This window comes from Sander vitreus, chromosome 16 (genome assembly GCF_031162955.1).
Source record: "Sander vitreus isolate 19-12246 chromosome 16, sanVit1, whole genome shotgun sequence".
NCBI classification, from domain to species: Eukaryota; Metazoa; Chordata; class Actinopteri; order Perciformes; family Percidae; genus Sander; species Sander vitreus.
The window spans coordinates 3,728,539-3,741,220 of record NC_135870.1 but is presented as its reverse complement, the minus strand read 5'-3'; the positions used below and the strand labels follow the sequence as shown (position 1 = coordinate 3,741,220).

General features: G+C 42.7%; 1 protein-coding gene across 1 annotated transcript in view; it reads left to right on the top strand.

Annotated features, from left to right (window-relative positions):
* The first annotated feature begins 3,822 nt into the window (after window positions 1-3,822).
* Window positions 3,823-12,682, top strand: part of camk2b2 (calcium/calmodulin-dependent protein kinase (CaM kinase) II beta 2) — a 59,240-nt gene continuing 50,380 nt past the window's right edge. The window contains exons 1-2 of the mRNA XM_078271861.1: window positions 3,823-3,978; window positions 11,238-11,332. Of these exons, the coding sequence (XP_078127987.1) occupies window positions 3,917-3,978; window positions 11,238-11,332 (157 nt within the window). The 5' untranslated portion in view covers window positions 3,823-3,916. The remainder of the gene's footprint in view (window positions 3,979-11,237; window positions 11,333-12,682) is intronic.

Below are 12,682 nucleotides of genomic sequence, written 5' to 3'. Positions count from 1 at the left end.
AAGGTTTTGTAAGCGCAAATTGGATATGCTCTCAAAAACAGGTTGATGGAAACCAACGTCTTTGTTCCTGGGTGAGTTGGTCCCTTTCAACCTGAAGACTTTGGTAAAGACTAATCTTTTTCATCTCCTCTTCATCCGTCTCAAGGTGTTCATTCAGACTCTGGTCTCTGATTTTGTCATTGATCATAATAAGAATAGCAGATGGACGATATAACAACATGGAAAAGGACTGTGTAGCAACAACTCCATGTCTGGATCGACTGCTGGTTGACTGTCTCACAATTAAACACAAAACACGTGAAATAAAAGACTTGTTAAATAATAAACATAAACATTCGTACTTGACTTTGAAAGTAAACGTTCCTCCGCTTCCTTCACTTCTTTGTGTGGTTGTATGAGCTACTTCTCCATAGTTGGTGTGATAGCTACAGTAGATGGCGGTCGGCACGACAACAGTTTGGAGAAGCAGCCAGGAGTACCGACACGGAAGATAAGCAACGTCCTGCTGTGGACGGGGGGGGCAGCAACAAATTGCTACCCTAGAAATCTAGACCACCCTAGCGGCAGCAAATGTAATTTGCAGCCAGGGTCGTCTAGCAACTCTCCGTCGGCTTGAGAGCTGGAAAAACCAAACTCTAGTCAGGCCAATCACATTGTCTATAGAGTCGATGGGCGGGGCTTAACTTAATGACGGCAGAGTTGCGACGGTTCCGCGTGAATTCCCTGCTACTTGAAAACAACGAAGATGGCTGCTGCTGAACAACGGTCTTTGGAATCAGCTTTGGCCGCGACTCTGGAAGACTTGGGGTCCTCTCTTGCACCCGGTGCAGCTCAAAGCCCGACGCAAGTGTCTTTGCTAGTTTAAGACTGACGCAGTTGTCAATTTCCCGTCCAGCGCCCACGTCGTTTAAATAGCAAATGCACCTGCGCTTACAAAGATTACAAATAAAAATATTACACTGCAAATCTGTCATCATAACAGCAATGCTCCAAGGTCCAAACGCGCCTGGCTTTTAAAGGGAATGGGAGATGATCTCTGATTGGTTGATTGCATGTTACGCCCAAAACACACCTATGAATTAATGAAGACACTAAGTACAACCGTTTTGAACCATGCGGCGCACGGCGCACGGACCCTTTTTTCCACCGTCAAACTAGCAAAAGTGGATTTGGACACGCCCTAAACGCACCTGCGCCAGGCGCTTCACGCCGTGCAGTTAGATCGTTAAATAGGACCCTTTGAGTTAAGCTTTTCTTTGAGAAAAGAAAGAACGGCACTGAATTCATTCTTAAAAAAGGAAGATGTGTTCGGAGTTTTGCTGACCAGATACAGCAAAAGTGTAATCCATCAGCTAGCGTTGCTCTGGTTGGTTGTAGAGCTGTCCTATTGCGTGCAGAGGGAATTTGAAGACAACCGTTTATCCCGCTCCTCAGATTGAGCCCTGCCAATGGTGAGTTCCCACACCCAACGGTGTGGGTCTGGCTTGTCAGGCTAGCTAAATGCATTTTAGACACCTAAAAACATCTATCAGTTTAAGTGGACGCTATATTTAGAATATTTTCAGCGCTTTACCTTGCTGTCAGACAGCCCTTTCTTTTGGTGTTTTAAAGCATTCATTTGTATTCACCAAATTCATTTTAAATCGCAGAACACGGGAGTTGCTGGTCTACCTCCATTGGTTAGTTAGTCAGTCAGTTTGTTAGTTTTCTTAGTTCCCAACCACCACAGTCACAAGATAACACAAACTAACAAACCGATGGAGGCAGCGGTAGAGCTGCAACTTCCGTGTTCTGCGAGGTAAAATGACTGGTTTTGTCAAAGGAGTTTGGTGGCTTTGAAGAGAGCAGAGATAACGGCTTCAGTTCCCCGTCGTAAAGGGTGGCGGACTTGTTGGACCATACAAACGCAGCCTCTTTCTTTCATTCCTTAAACCACCTTTTTGAAATGGTTGGCGTTGCAATGTTTGTGCATATACAAAAACCTGTTGATATCAAAGTCTTTCATAATGTTTAAAAGTAGAGTGTGCTTTTGGTCAGCCTGGTAGCTCACATGGTTGACCCAAGGCCAAATAAGCCCAACAAAAATCTTAAAGTGCTCATATTATGCTTCTTGGCTTTTTTCCCTTTCCTTTGTTATGTTATATACCTTTTTTGTGCACGTTATAGGTTTACAAAGTGAAAAAGCCCAAAGTCCCCCCCAAAGGGACTTACCATCTCCAACAGAAAACACTGTTCACAAACTGCTCCAAACAGCTCTATTGTAGTCCAGCCTTTACTTCAGAGACAAACGTGGTCACTTTGTAACACACGTTTTAATGCTCGCCTAGCTGCTAGCATGGCACGCCCTCATACTCTGCTTCTGACTGGCTAGTAGTCCTTACCTAGATACTGTCAGGGCACGCCCTCATACTCTGCTTCTGACTGGCTAGTAGTCCTTACCTAGCTACTGTCAGGACACGCCCTCATACTCTGCTTCTGACTGGCTAGTAGTCCTTACCTAGCTACTGTCAGGACACGCCCTCATACTCTGCTTCTGACTGGCTAGTAGTCCTTACCTAGCTACTGTCAGGGCACGCCCTCATACTCTGCTTCTGACTGGCTAGTAGTCCTTACCTAGCTACTGAGCATGTGCGACTCCCAACAAAGATGGAACAGAAGTGAGAGGTCTCACTCTGTAGCTAAAACAGAGAGCTCAACACACAGGGTGAAAAGAGGAGCTGCAGCAATGTGCAGTACAACAAAAATATGGTGTTTTTTGAAAATGAAACCATGTAAACCTATTCTGGTATATATGATTACTTAATTATGAACTTGAAAATGAGCATAATACGAGCACTTTAAATCTTCTTTCCTGTTGGCCATGCATCTCTAGCGCAGCCCTGCCAACTGCTGGCTGGTTGGTTCGCATCATGGATGTATACAGCAACCATAGCAACGCACAGAGCCGACTGTAAGCCGTAACCACTCAAGAGGCCGTAAACTGTCACAAACTGCAGTTAAAAACCCCTCGATTGAGACGCAGATTCTGAATGCGCTGTATACATGCCCAAAGAATGCTCCTTAAACCTGAATAATACCGACATATGACACGTCTTAATCAGAAAATGTTACATTTGGGAAAAGGCCTGATTTGGAATATTTAACAGAATATGCTGTTTACATGACCTGTATCAAATTTGGAATAATAGTGGTATATTAGTGTGCATGTAAACGTACACATGGGCTCAATTGGACATTACAGGGGCCCAACCGGGTTTTTCCCTTCAGGGGCCCCCCAGGTTGATCTGCCTAAACGAAACAATTGTGTGTGTGTTTTTCGTTTTTCTTTTATTTGTTAAAAGTAACATAAAGATGCAAAAAAAAAAAAAAGTCCTTTAATTGCACTGAAAAGAAAAAGAACTAAATGTTCTTTGCAGCTTTTGATTCACTCCAAAGTCTATAAATAGATTCAGACAAGTGAATGAATTCCATTATCGGCTGCAGGCTTCTCTTCATTAGCCTATATGATTTATATAATAGCCTAATGTGTAATCAAAATGCTGCGCTCCCCCACAATCTTCAATCAGCCTTTGATTTCACTTATGCTTTATTTCTTCCCCCCCCCCCCCCCCCCTCCTCCCTCAATCAGCCGGAGGAACACGTCATGTGTGAGCTCACATTACCAGTTTGTTTGGTATTTAAAGAGTCCATCCTCGGAGGGGAGAGCCCACTGCCGACCGTCCGAGCCGGAACCCTGTGTGTGCGCGCGCGCGTGTGTGTATTCTGTGTGCCGGGCTGCAGCTGAACCACTCAGCCGTCCGGAGGTTTTAAGGTGGGCGGAGACAGAGAAGCCCGAGGAAGTCCTCCCGTCTGCAGCGACCGACGCACAGTGCATTTTGGACTCGGCACCCGCACTCGTCCGAGGAGGGGAGACATCATGGCAACCACAACTTGTACGCGTTTTACAGATGAATACCAGCTGTACGAGGAGCTTGGCAAGTAAGCTGCCCATACATTATACGTTTTTTTTTTCCTTCTCTGAGTCTACTGCATGCAGCCTGACCCTGCACGCGTGTCCTATAATCGGAGGAGAGATGGAGCTCTGCACATCTGCGGAGATGGACGCATCTCCATCTCCATCCATCCAAAACAAAACGCACGCTGACCTGGAGCTCTCCTGCATCTCTCCAAAAACCCTAAATTATAATCATTTCTTAATGCATGGCTTTTTTTTTTTTTTTTTTTTGTATCCTTCACCATTAGACTTCTCAAAAATGCAGTTAGATTTTGCATTAAGATGGGGGCTGCATGAGCTTGGGAACACTTCTGGGAACACCCCTCCTCCTCCTCCTCCTCTTCCTCCTCCCCTCCTCTCTTTGCCCAGAGGCTAATTAGGGACAAAGTGGCCTAATATCAGGGAGAAAAGCTGATGTGTTGGCAATAAGCTCCCTCATCATCAGCTGGCTTTAATCACAGTGGCACTTAGCTTAGTAGAGAAGTCAGAGAATAATGCTGCTGCAGCTGATCTACCGCTTATCTAATGAGGTGTGTGTTGAGATTGAAAAAGAAAGAGATTTATTTATTGGGGGGGGTGCCCTCTCTAATAGCGTGCAGACAAACTGAGAGAGACTGAAGAGGCTCTGGGTGACACAGTGGGCAGATGCAAAGTGGACTCAGTGTCTCTGTCAGGTTGTGCGTGGGTAGAGAGGATCTCTGTGCCTCACAGGAACATTTATTCCACAGTTCAGTTCATTGCTGTGGATGGTTTCAGCTCTAATGTGGAGGATTTATTTGGATGTTTCTTTAGTCATGGCTGGGATCTCTAGGCTTGTGTGTGTGTGTGTGTGTGTGTGTGTGTGTGTGTGTGCGTGTGTGTGTGTGTGTGTGTGTGTGTGTGTGTGTGTGTGTGTGTGTGTGTGTGTGTGTGTGTGTGTGTGTGTGTGTGTGTTTTGTGTGTGTGTGTGTGTGTGTGTGTGTGTATGTTCTTGTTTAACTACATTCGTGGGGTCCAAAAAATGGGAATGCAGTATACTTGTGGGGTCCAGACAGCTTTGTGGGGCCAAAATGCTGGACCCCACAACTTTTTTGAGGGTTAAGACTTGGTTTTAGGATTAGGGTTAGAATGAGGTTGTGGTTAGGGTGAGGGTAAGGGTTAAGGTTAGGCATTTAGTTGTGATGGTTAAGGTTAGGGTAAGGGGCTAGGGAATGCATTATGTCAATGACGGGTCCCCACAAAGATAGTAAGACGCACTATGTGTGTGTGTGTGTGTGTGTGTTTTGTGTGTGTGTGTGTGTGTGTGTGTGTTTTGTTTGTGTGTGTGTAGGATGTGATAAGCTAAAGACAATAGAGATGCTGGAGTGGCAGCAGCTGCCCTCACTGATAACTTCTGTTATGATTTGACACTATAAATAAAAATTGAAATGAAATAATTAGTTGACTAAAGTTTAGGGTCTTTTCTTATTTAAAATGAATGAATGAATTCTTACAAAGAATGTTCTACCAATGTTTTTCACGGTGGACAGTTTAAAGGCCCTAAACACCCACACGTCTGATTAGACCTCCTCCCAGGACTGTGTGGGTGCGTATAGACTGATTGATTGACATCTTCCTAAGGTCTCCTGTTAGCTTTGTTGCACCTGTTAGGGCGGGACAAAGTATACCTTTATCATTCAGTAGCTTTCTGCAAATAATATATCATTTTTGGCAGAAAAGATTTGTGACATAATAAATTCCCATCAAAGCTTCGGCCCACCTTCAACCTGAGCAGAGGTCTAATCAGCCACAAGAACTGAAATCACCGTGTTGGTGTTTTCACTAGTGACGCTTTTCCAGACCATCCTCCAAAGCGCGCTGAAGGAAGGTCTGGCTACTCTACACAGCATTCGGGGATGGGAGGAAAACGTGCTCTGGTTTATTGGCATTTCTTTAAACCAATCAGAATCGTCATGGACGGTGCTAAGCTCCGCACAGATCCGCTGCGAAATAGTTGTGTGAGAGAAAACTCAGATTGGACAGATAGTCTAGCTAGCTGTCTGGATTTACCCTGCAGAGATCTGAGGAGCAGTTAACCATAGTCCTCACAAATCCACCGGAGGTTAGAACGCCAACACAAAGAAAGCGGAAGGAAACGGAAAATACATGCATCAGGCAGAATTTCCTGCAGCAATCCGGGAAGTGGAAGGCGAAGGATATAGACTAATGTTTCAGAGGCTTTAAAGGGGCGCTATGCAGTTTTGGCAATTTCTTCACTGTTTTCTCACCTTTTACTCACAGGTTTCTCTATAGAGCTCCCCCTACAGCAAGAACGCCAGGTCAGCATCGGATTAGCAGGCTATTGCTCATCTCAGTTCTCGCCGTTCTTAAAACGCAGCTCCGATGTTTACTCGTGTCTGACTCCTCGCTCGGTCAGTCTTCCGTTTCCTCTTTCCCTGTTCCTCCGACAATGCCTTCCTAGCTTTCTGCTTCTTTTTTGCCGGCTCAGCCATGACGATAGTGTGCGAAACTCCATCGCTACCGATATCAAGCGATACTTCCTGACTCTCTCAAAGTTGCAAGGGTGGTTTTTCCGCTCACAGGTGCTAGGGTGAAGAGAGACGACCACCATTGAACCCGAAAAAAGTCATATAACCATTCCAATGACTCAGAAGCTGTTCAGTTAAGGTAAATGAAGCTAAAAAAACCCGGCATTGTTCCCCTTTAAACCTGCACTAACTGGCCACTTGAAGGCAGCAAAACAATTCCACTGTTAAGATTCACTCTCAGCGCACTAATAGCACTTTCAAAAACTTTGTGCAACAAAAGCTACAAGTAACTTAAAACATAAACAAGATTACTTTATAATTAGAGTTTGTTCCGATACCATTTTTATTTTTGCCTTCCCCGATTCCGATACCTAAACTTGTGTATCGGCCGATACAGAGGACCGATCCGATACCAATGTGTTAAAACAATACACATGTTATAATGTAACAGCTGTATACTACTATCACTGTATGGATGTGATATTATTGCAATATTTGTTGTCGGTCTGGCTCAGGTTAAATTCTTTGTGAAACACTGAAACACAAACAATGAACGCCATAGAACTTTTTTTATTATTATCCAGTTTGACAGTGAGTCATAACGAAAAAAGAACAGAAATAAACTACTAGTAGATTTTCTTCTAGGCTAACTTACATGGTATCGAATCGGTGCATAAACTCCAGTACTCGCCGATAGCGATACCAGCATTTTAGGCAGTATTGGAGGCTTTTTTTCTCGTCTGGTATCGGTCAACCTGTTTTCACTCCGAACTCGTAAAATACGGACGTTTGGGCGGTGGCTGTCAGCGTCATCAAACAACACAGGACTTTCACCCAGGAGACTGGGGATCGTGTCCCGCGTGTCACTTTTCCCTAAACCCAACCGTCCCGTTCTTCTTTTTCTTACCCCAACCGTCCCGTTCTTCTTTTCCTAAACCCACCTGTCCCGTTCGTGTCACGGAAACGTAAGTCCACCCACGACCTTTTCCTTAACCTAACTGCATCAAAAGTGATGCCAATATTCCCGGCCAAGCGCATTTAGATAAAGCGCGTTTAGATATGACGCTAAAGGAGACTTTTAGCGTCAATAACAACGCCAAAGGCACCTGACCAAGCGTCCGTATTTTATGCGATGGGAATGACACGGTATCGGAACATCTCTAGTTATAATATATTTATAATCAAAGACTCACTGTCCATCAGCTTTATCTTGAGCCACATTTAACCACATGTCACGGCAAGTTATCATGTGATGTAAATCTTCGGGGAAAGCAGACTTTGAGTTACAAATATCATTATATTGTTAGTTGTTACTACATTTACAAGATGAAAGATTAACTTTCACTCTCATCTCTAATACTAATGTGTTTTTTTCCCCAGATAAATTACGCTACATATATTTGCTTTTTGGCTCAATGGCTACCGAAATGTTTTGTCTACTAATAAACAAAAAGGAGAATATAAAAGATTAGATTAGAGAGTCTGATCCAGATCCTCCTGACTCCCATGTGCCCTGCAGGTGAGCTGTCATGTCGAAGCTCTGCTTCCGCTTCTAGCACACGGCAGGAGTGCCAGCAAGTGTCACGCTTACTCACCCGGTTCTCCTCATAATTCATGCATGTTGGAGTGCTGGTGCGGGCAGTGTGAGTGTGTTTCATTGCGTAACAATACCGAGGTGAGATAAAATTAGCTCTGAGAATTGACAGAGGTGGTTATTTCTGTTTGTCTCTGTTGGGTTTGATGAGAAATGGCCCCTTAAAACTCCAGCACACACACTTACAATACGTCTCCTCGAAATGCTGCTTTCTCTTCCTCTAATAGTTTGTTGAAACTCACATCGCTGAGATTATTATAAGTCGTGAAGAAGATAAGAACGTGACTGACTGTGGCCGCTGTAGCATAGATGGCACTTTATATAAGTGGTTGTTGCTATTAACATTAATTTATGCTGCATATTTTGTTGTATTTTTTGTGGAAGTTATTCTAACTAGGGTCTGAAATTGGTTTTGACGCAGTCTTTTGGAGTCTTCTATCCGACCTCCACAGGGGCTAACGACAGTAGCTAACGTTAAACCCGGCAGGTATTACTCATAGCTTATGATTTAAATCATCAAACTCCATGATTTTATTACGTTGTAATCAGAAGAAATGCATAACCTAATAGAAATCGGAAACATATGATGCTATGAAATGGGAATTTCGGCCAGGAAACATATCGATCCGCTTGTGAAGGCAGATCGCTTTAACAGTTCCTGTTTGGCCCATAATTTGTCGGCATGCCAGTTACAATGTCATATGGTATATTAAAATAAATAAGTAAAAAGACATACAATTGCTGTTACACAACAAAGAGAGGAACCACTAGACGACAGAAGGGCGCTTTAGAACAATAGCTTGAGTTTCTCAGAGTTTACAAAGTGCACCTGAAGTAAACTAGACTTGAACCCACCACGCACTATACAGTAAATGCTGCGTTCCAGACACAATTTTTAGCCCGTAAGTTACGACTTCAAGTCACGACTTGGTAGCGTTCCAGGGTTCAGGTTAGGCTACCTAATGTTAACGTTAGCTAGCGGCTACCTAACGCTGACGTTAGCTAGCGCTAGCTGATACTAGCAATTTCTAGTCGGCGACATATTTTGGGCTTCATTTAATAAACATAACCTGTAGTAGTACACAATCGTATGTGTATGGTTTTGATTACAATGTGCGGAATTACTTTACGTTGCCTATTTATGTCTATTTATTTCTATATGCTGCATTTGAAAAAATGCTGCACGTCAAAAAAGCTGGCCGATGCCCATCTTTATGCAAATTAATCCGTTGAACGTGACGCGACTATCCAATAGAAGTAGATGAAAATCTTTTAAACTGACCTTTGTCGATATGAAATGAAGTCAGATTTAACAACTGCACGGCCTATTTCTCGCTTAAAATGTTTTCAGAAACACGTTTTGGTGAACTATTTTAGTAAAATACGAGATCGTATTCCAAACGAGCCGCCATACTGACGTTTTGAAATTCAGAAGTAGCCAGACCCATGTGACACGTTTGTCCAATCAGCTGCCGGTCAAGGGCGTGGAGCATCAACCAACAAATACTTCGTTACTATACTTAAGTACATTTTTCACATGTCTGTACTTTACTTAAGTACAATCAATAGTGCATACTTTTGACTTTTACTTCGTTACATTTTGCAGCAATTATCTATACTTTCTACTCCACTACATTTCTAAAACGTTCCGTTACATTATCGTTACATTTTCTGATCAGTTTTTCCCCCTGCCAAAACGTCTTCCTGACCGCCACACGTTTGTAGTCCGCAGGGAAGCCTTCAGCAGCGTCCGTCCAGCTCCCGGTGCCGCTCGCGATATTACGAATCCCACTATGGCCACGCCAAGACCCGCTCTTCAATAGCATTTATTGGCCAGGCGCGTACCGCTCCCGGTACTACCACTGCTCCTGTTACTGTTACTGCTCCCAATAATCTGCTTGGTCATATGTGAAGCATCCATTCACATAGGGTTAATATACAACCTGTACATCTATCTTAAAAACACTACCGGTCCTCCTCAGATGTGAAGCCACGTACTTGTTGTCCAAGCCCGTGTGTTCTCACTAAATAAATGTGTGTAGCATTCAATGTCCCGTGGGAAATATATAATGCAAAGTTAAGCTTCATGCAGATCACCCTGATAGATAACCAGAATTGTATGTCAGAATGTAAACTGATAAGCACAATTAAATTAACCTAAAACTAACTTAATTAAAATGCCACAGCCCATACTGTTTTTTTTTTTTTATTATTAGAATATAGACATTAAGAGAATAAATTGTTATGCAAGTACTTTTACTTTTAATACTTAAAGTACATTTAAAATCAGGTACTTTTTACTTTTACTTAAGTAGGGTTTTCATTGTTGTACTTTTACTTTTACTAAAGTAAATATATCTCTGGTTACTTGTACTTTTACTTAAGTATTGAGATTCAGCACTTCCTCCACCACTGCTGAAATCTGCGTCTGCCCATTCTGTCCGGTAGATACCCTCTGCCTAGATACCCTAAACCCTAAATATGACTTTTACTTTCTGCAGCACAGCTCAGAAAAAGATTTTGAGCTGTCTGTGAAAACTGGATTGAATCTTGTTGAACAGATTGTTGAACTCTGCTTTTTTATTTATTTATAACCAGTTCTACGCAGATTTGTTGGCAAAAGTGCTTCAGAAGTGAAATTCTTTACATGCATTGAAGTGTTAAATTTGGGTTTATTAAAATATGGCACTTTATACCTCACTACATGTATTTGATAGCCTATCTCAAGTTACTTTGCAGATTATTAATACAAAATATAGATAAGAGTCCATCTTCCGCCACTCAGGCCCAAAAGAACGAGCACTTTAACTTTTGGTACTTGTAATGTATGTTGATGCTGATACTTTTGTACTTTTACTTAAGTCAATTTTAAATGCAGAGCTTTTACTTATAATAGAGTATTTCTACTGTACACTGTGTTATGACTTATTTTACAAAATATAGATCTGAGTACTTCTTCCTCCGCTGGTGGCTTGTTGGATTCATATACATCAGGCATTCAGATCAGGGTGGTCTGAAAGCAGAGAGGAGTCCAGGACGACTAGGAGGTCAATCTGAATGCTGAGACGCCCCTTTGATGCTGACAAAGCTTATATGGCAGCTGACCCGTCTCCTCTTCCTGTCCCCTGTCTTTGTTTCCCAGGGGGGCCTTTTCAGTGGTGCGCCGCTGTGTCAAACTCTGCACAGGCCAAGAGTACGCCGCCAAAATCATCAACACCAAAAAGCTCTCGGCCAGAGGTGAGAGAGAGAGAGACATGAGCAGATACCCTGTAACGTGTGTGTGTGTGTGTGTGTGTGTGTTAGGGCTGCACGATATGAGAAAAATATGGGATACGCGATAACGTTGAATATCGCGATAACGATATTACTTGCGATAAATTAACAGATATTAAAATGTACTCAATTCTGCATTTCTGCTGCTTTCAGTATTCTTCTACAGTACAATAGATCAAATCATTGTTGAATTTAAAACAAATAAAAGGAAATCATTTCTAACATTCTTTTATTGAACACATTGAACATTGAACTGACAATAACAGGCCCCACTAAAAAAGAATGACAGTTACACTTTAAAGTGCAGTTTTCTACTGATATTTTCTTTCAACTAACACAAAAACAGCTCGTAGTGTCTAGTGCGATATATCGCAACCTTTGGCGATAAAAAAAAAACGATATATATTGTGCTGCCCTAGTGTGTGTGTGTGTGTGTGTGTGTGTGTTTTCCAGTGGCACGTAAGGATATGAAGTAGCAGAGAGGCATCGTGGGGGGTTTCACCATCATGTGTATGTGTGTGTATGTCCCAGATCTGAAAGCTGACATTAGCATATTTTAGCGAGCGTTTGATCGCAGTGGTGTGAAGCTTTCACGTCTGTTCCTCCTCTGAGGAAGATGACGGTTTCAGTCAGATGAAGCTACAGCAAGAGGAGATTTAGAGTACTATAGATTGTCGAGATGGTAGTGACAGAATATGTAAATATTGTCCCCTTCATAGTGCTATTTGTAGCGTTTTAGACATTATGCCATCCTGTCTTTGTTTTCTTATATAATTCTGATCAAATGTAAAACAATTTTTAAAAAAAAAGCTGTAAAAAGATGGCCCCAGAAATCATCCAAAAATAGCAACAATGGTGTGATTACAGCAAACAAATTAGATCATGAGTGGGACGATGGTCGCATCAGCCTCACACCACCTTTATTATTAGGCTGCAGTCTCTTCAGGAGGTCAGATCACTCAGCTGTTTAAGGTTGGACATGATTGACGCAGATCGGAGGTCCGTGTCTGACCTGCAGGACTGTAACTGCAGAGCTGTCAGTCACGTAAAAACCAGACAGAAAACTGACATGTGGATCATATTCACTTCTCATCAGGACTCCACTTAACTGGATCTCCTCTCCTCTCCTCTTTCCTACTTTTCTTTTTCGTCTTCATGTTGCCTCTCTCCTTTCTCTTCTCCTCTCATTTTGTTTCCTTTACTTCTCTCATTTCTGTCCTTCCTCTCTCCTCTTATTGTTTCCTTTTCTCTTGTTTTCTCTTCTCGTCTCCTTGCCCCGTCTCCTCTGTTTTCCTCCTGTCGTCTTGTTTCCTC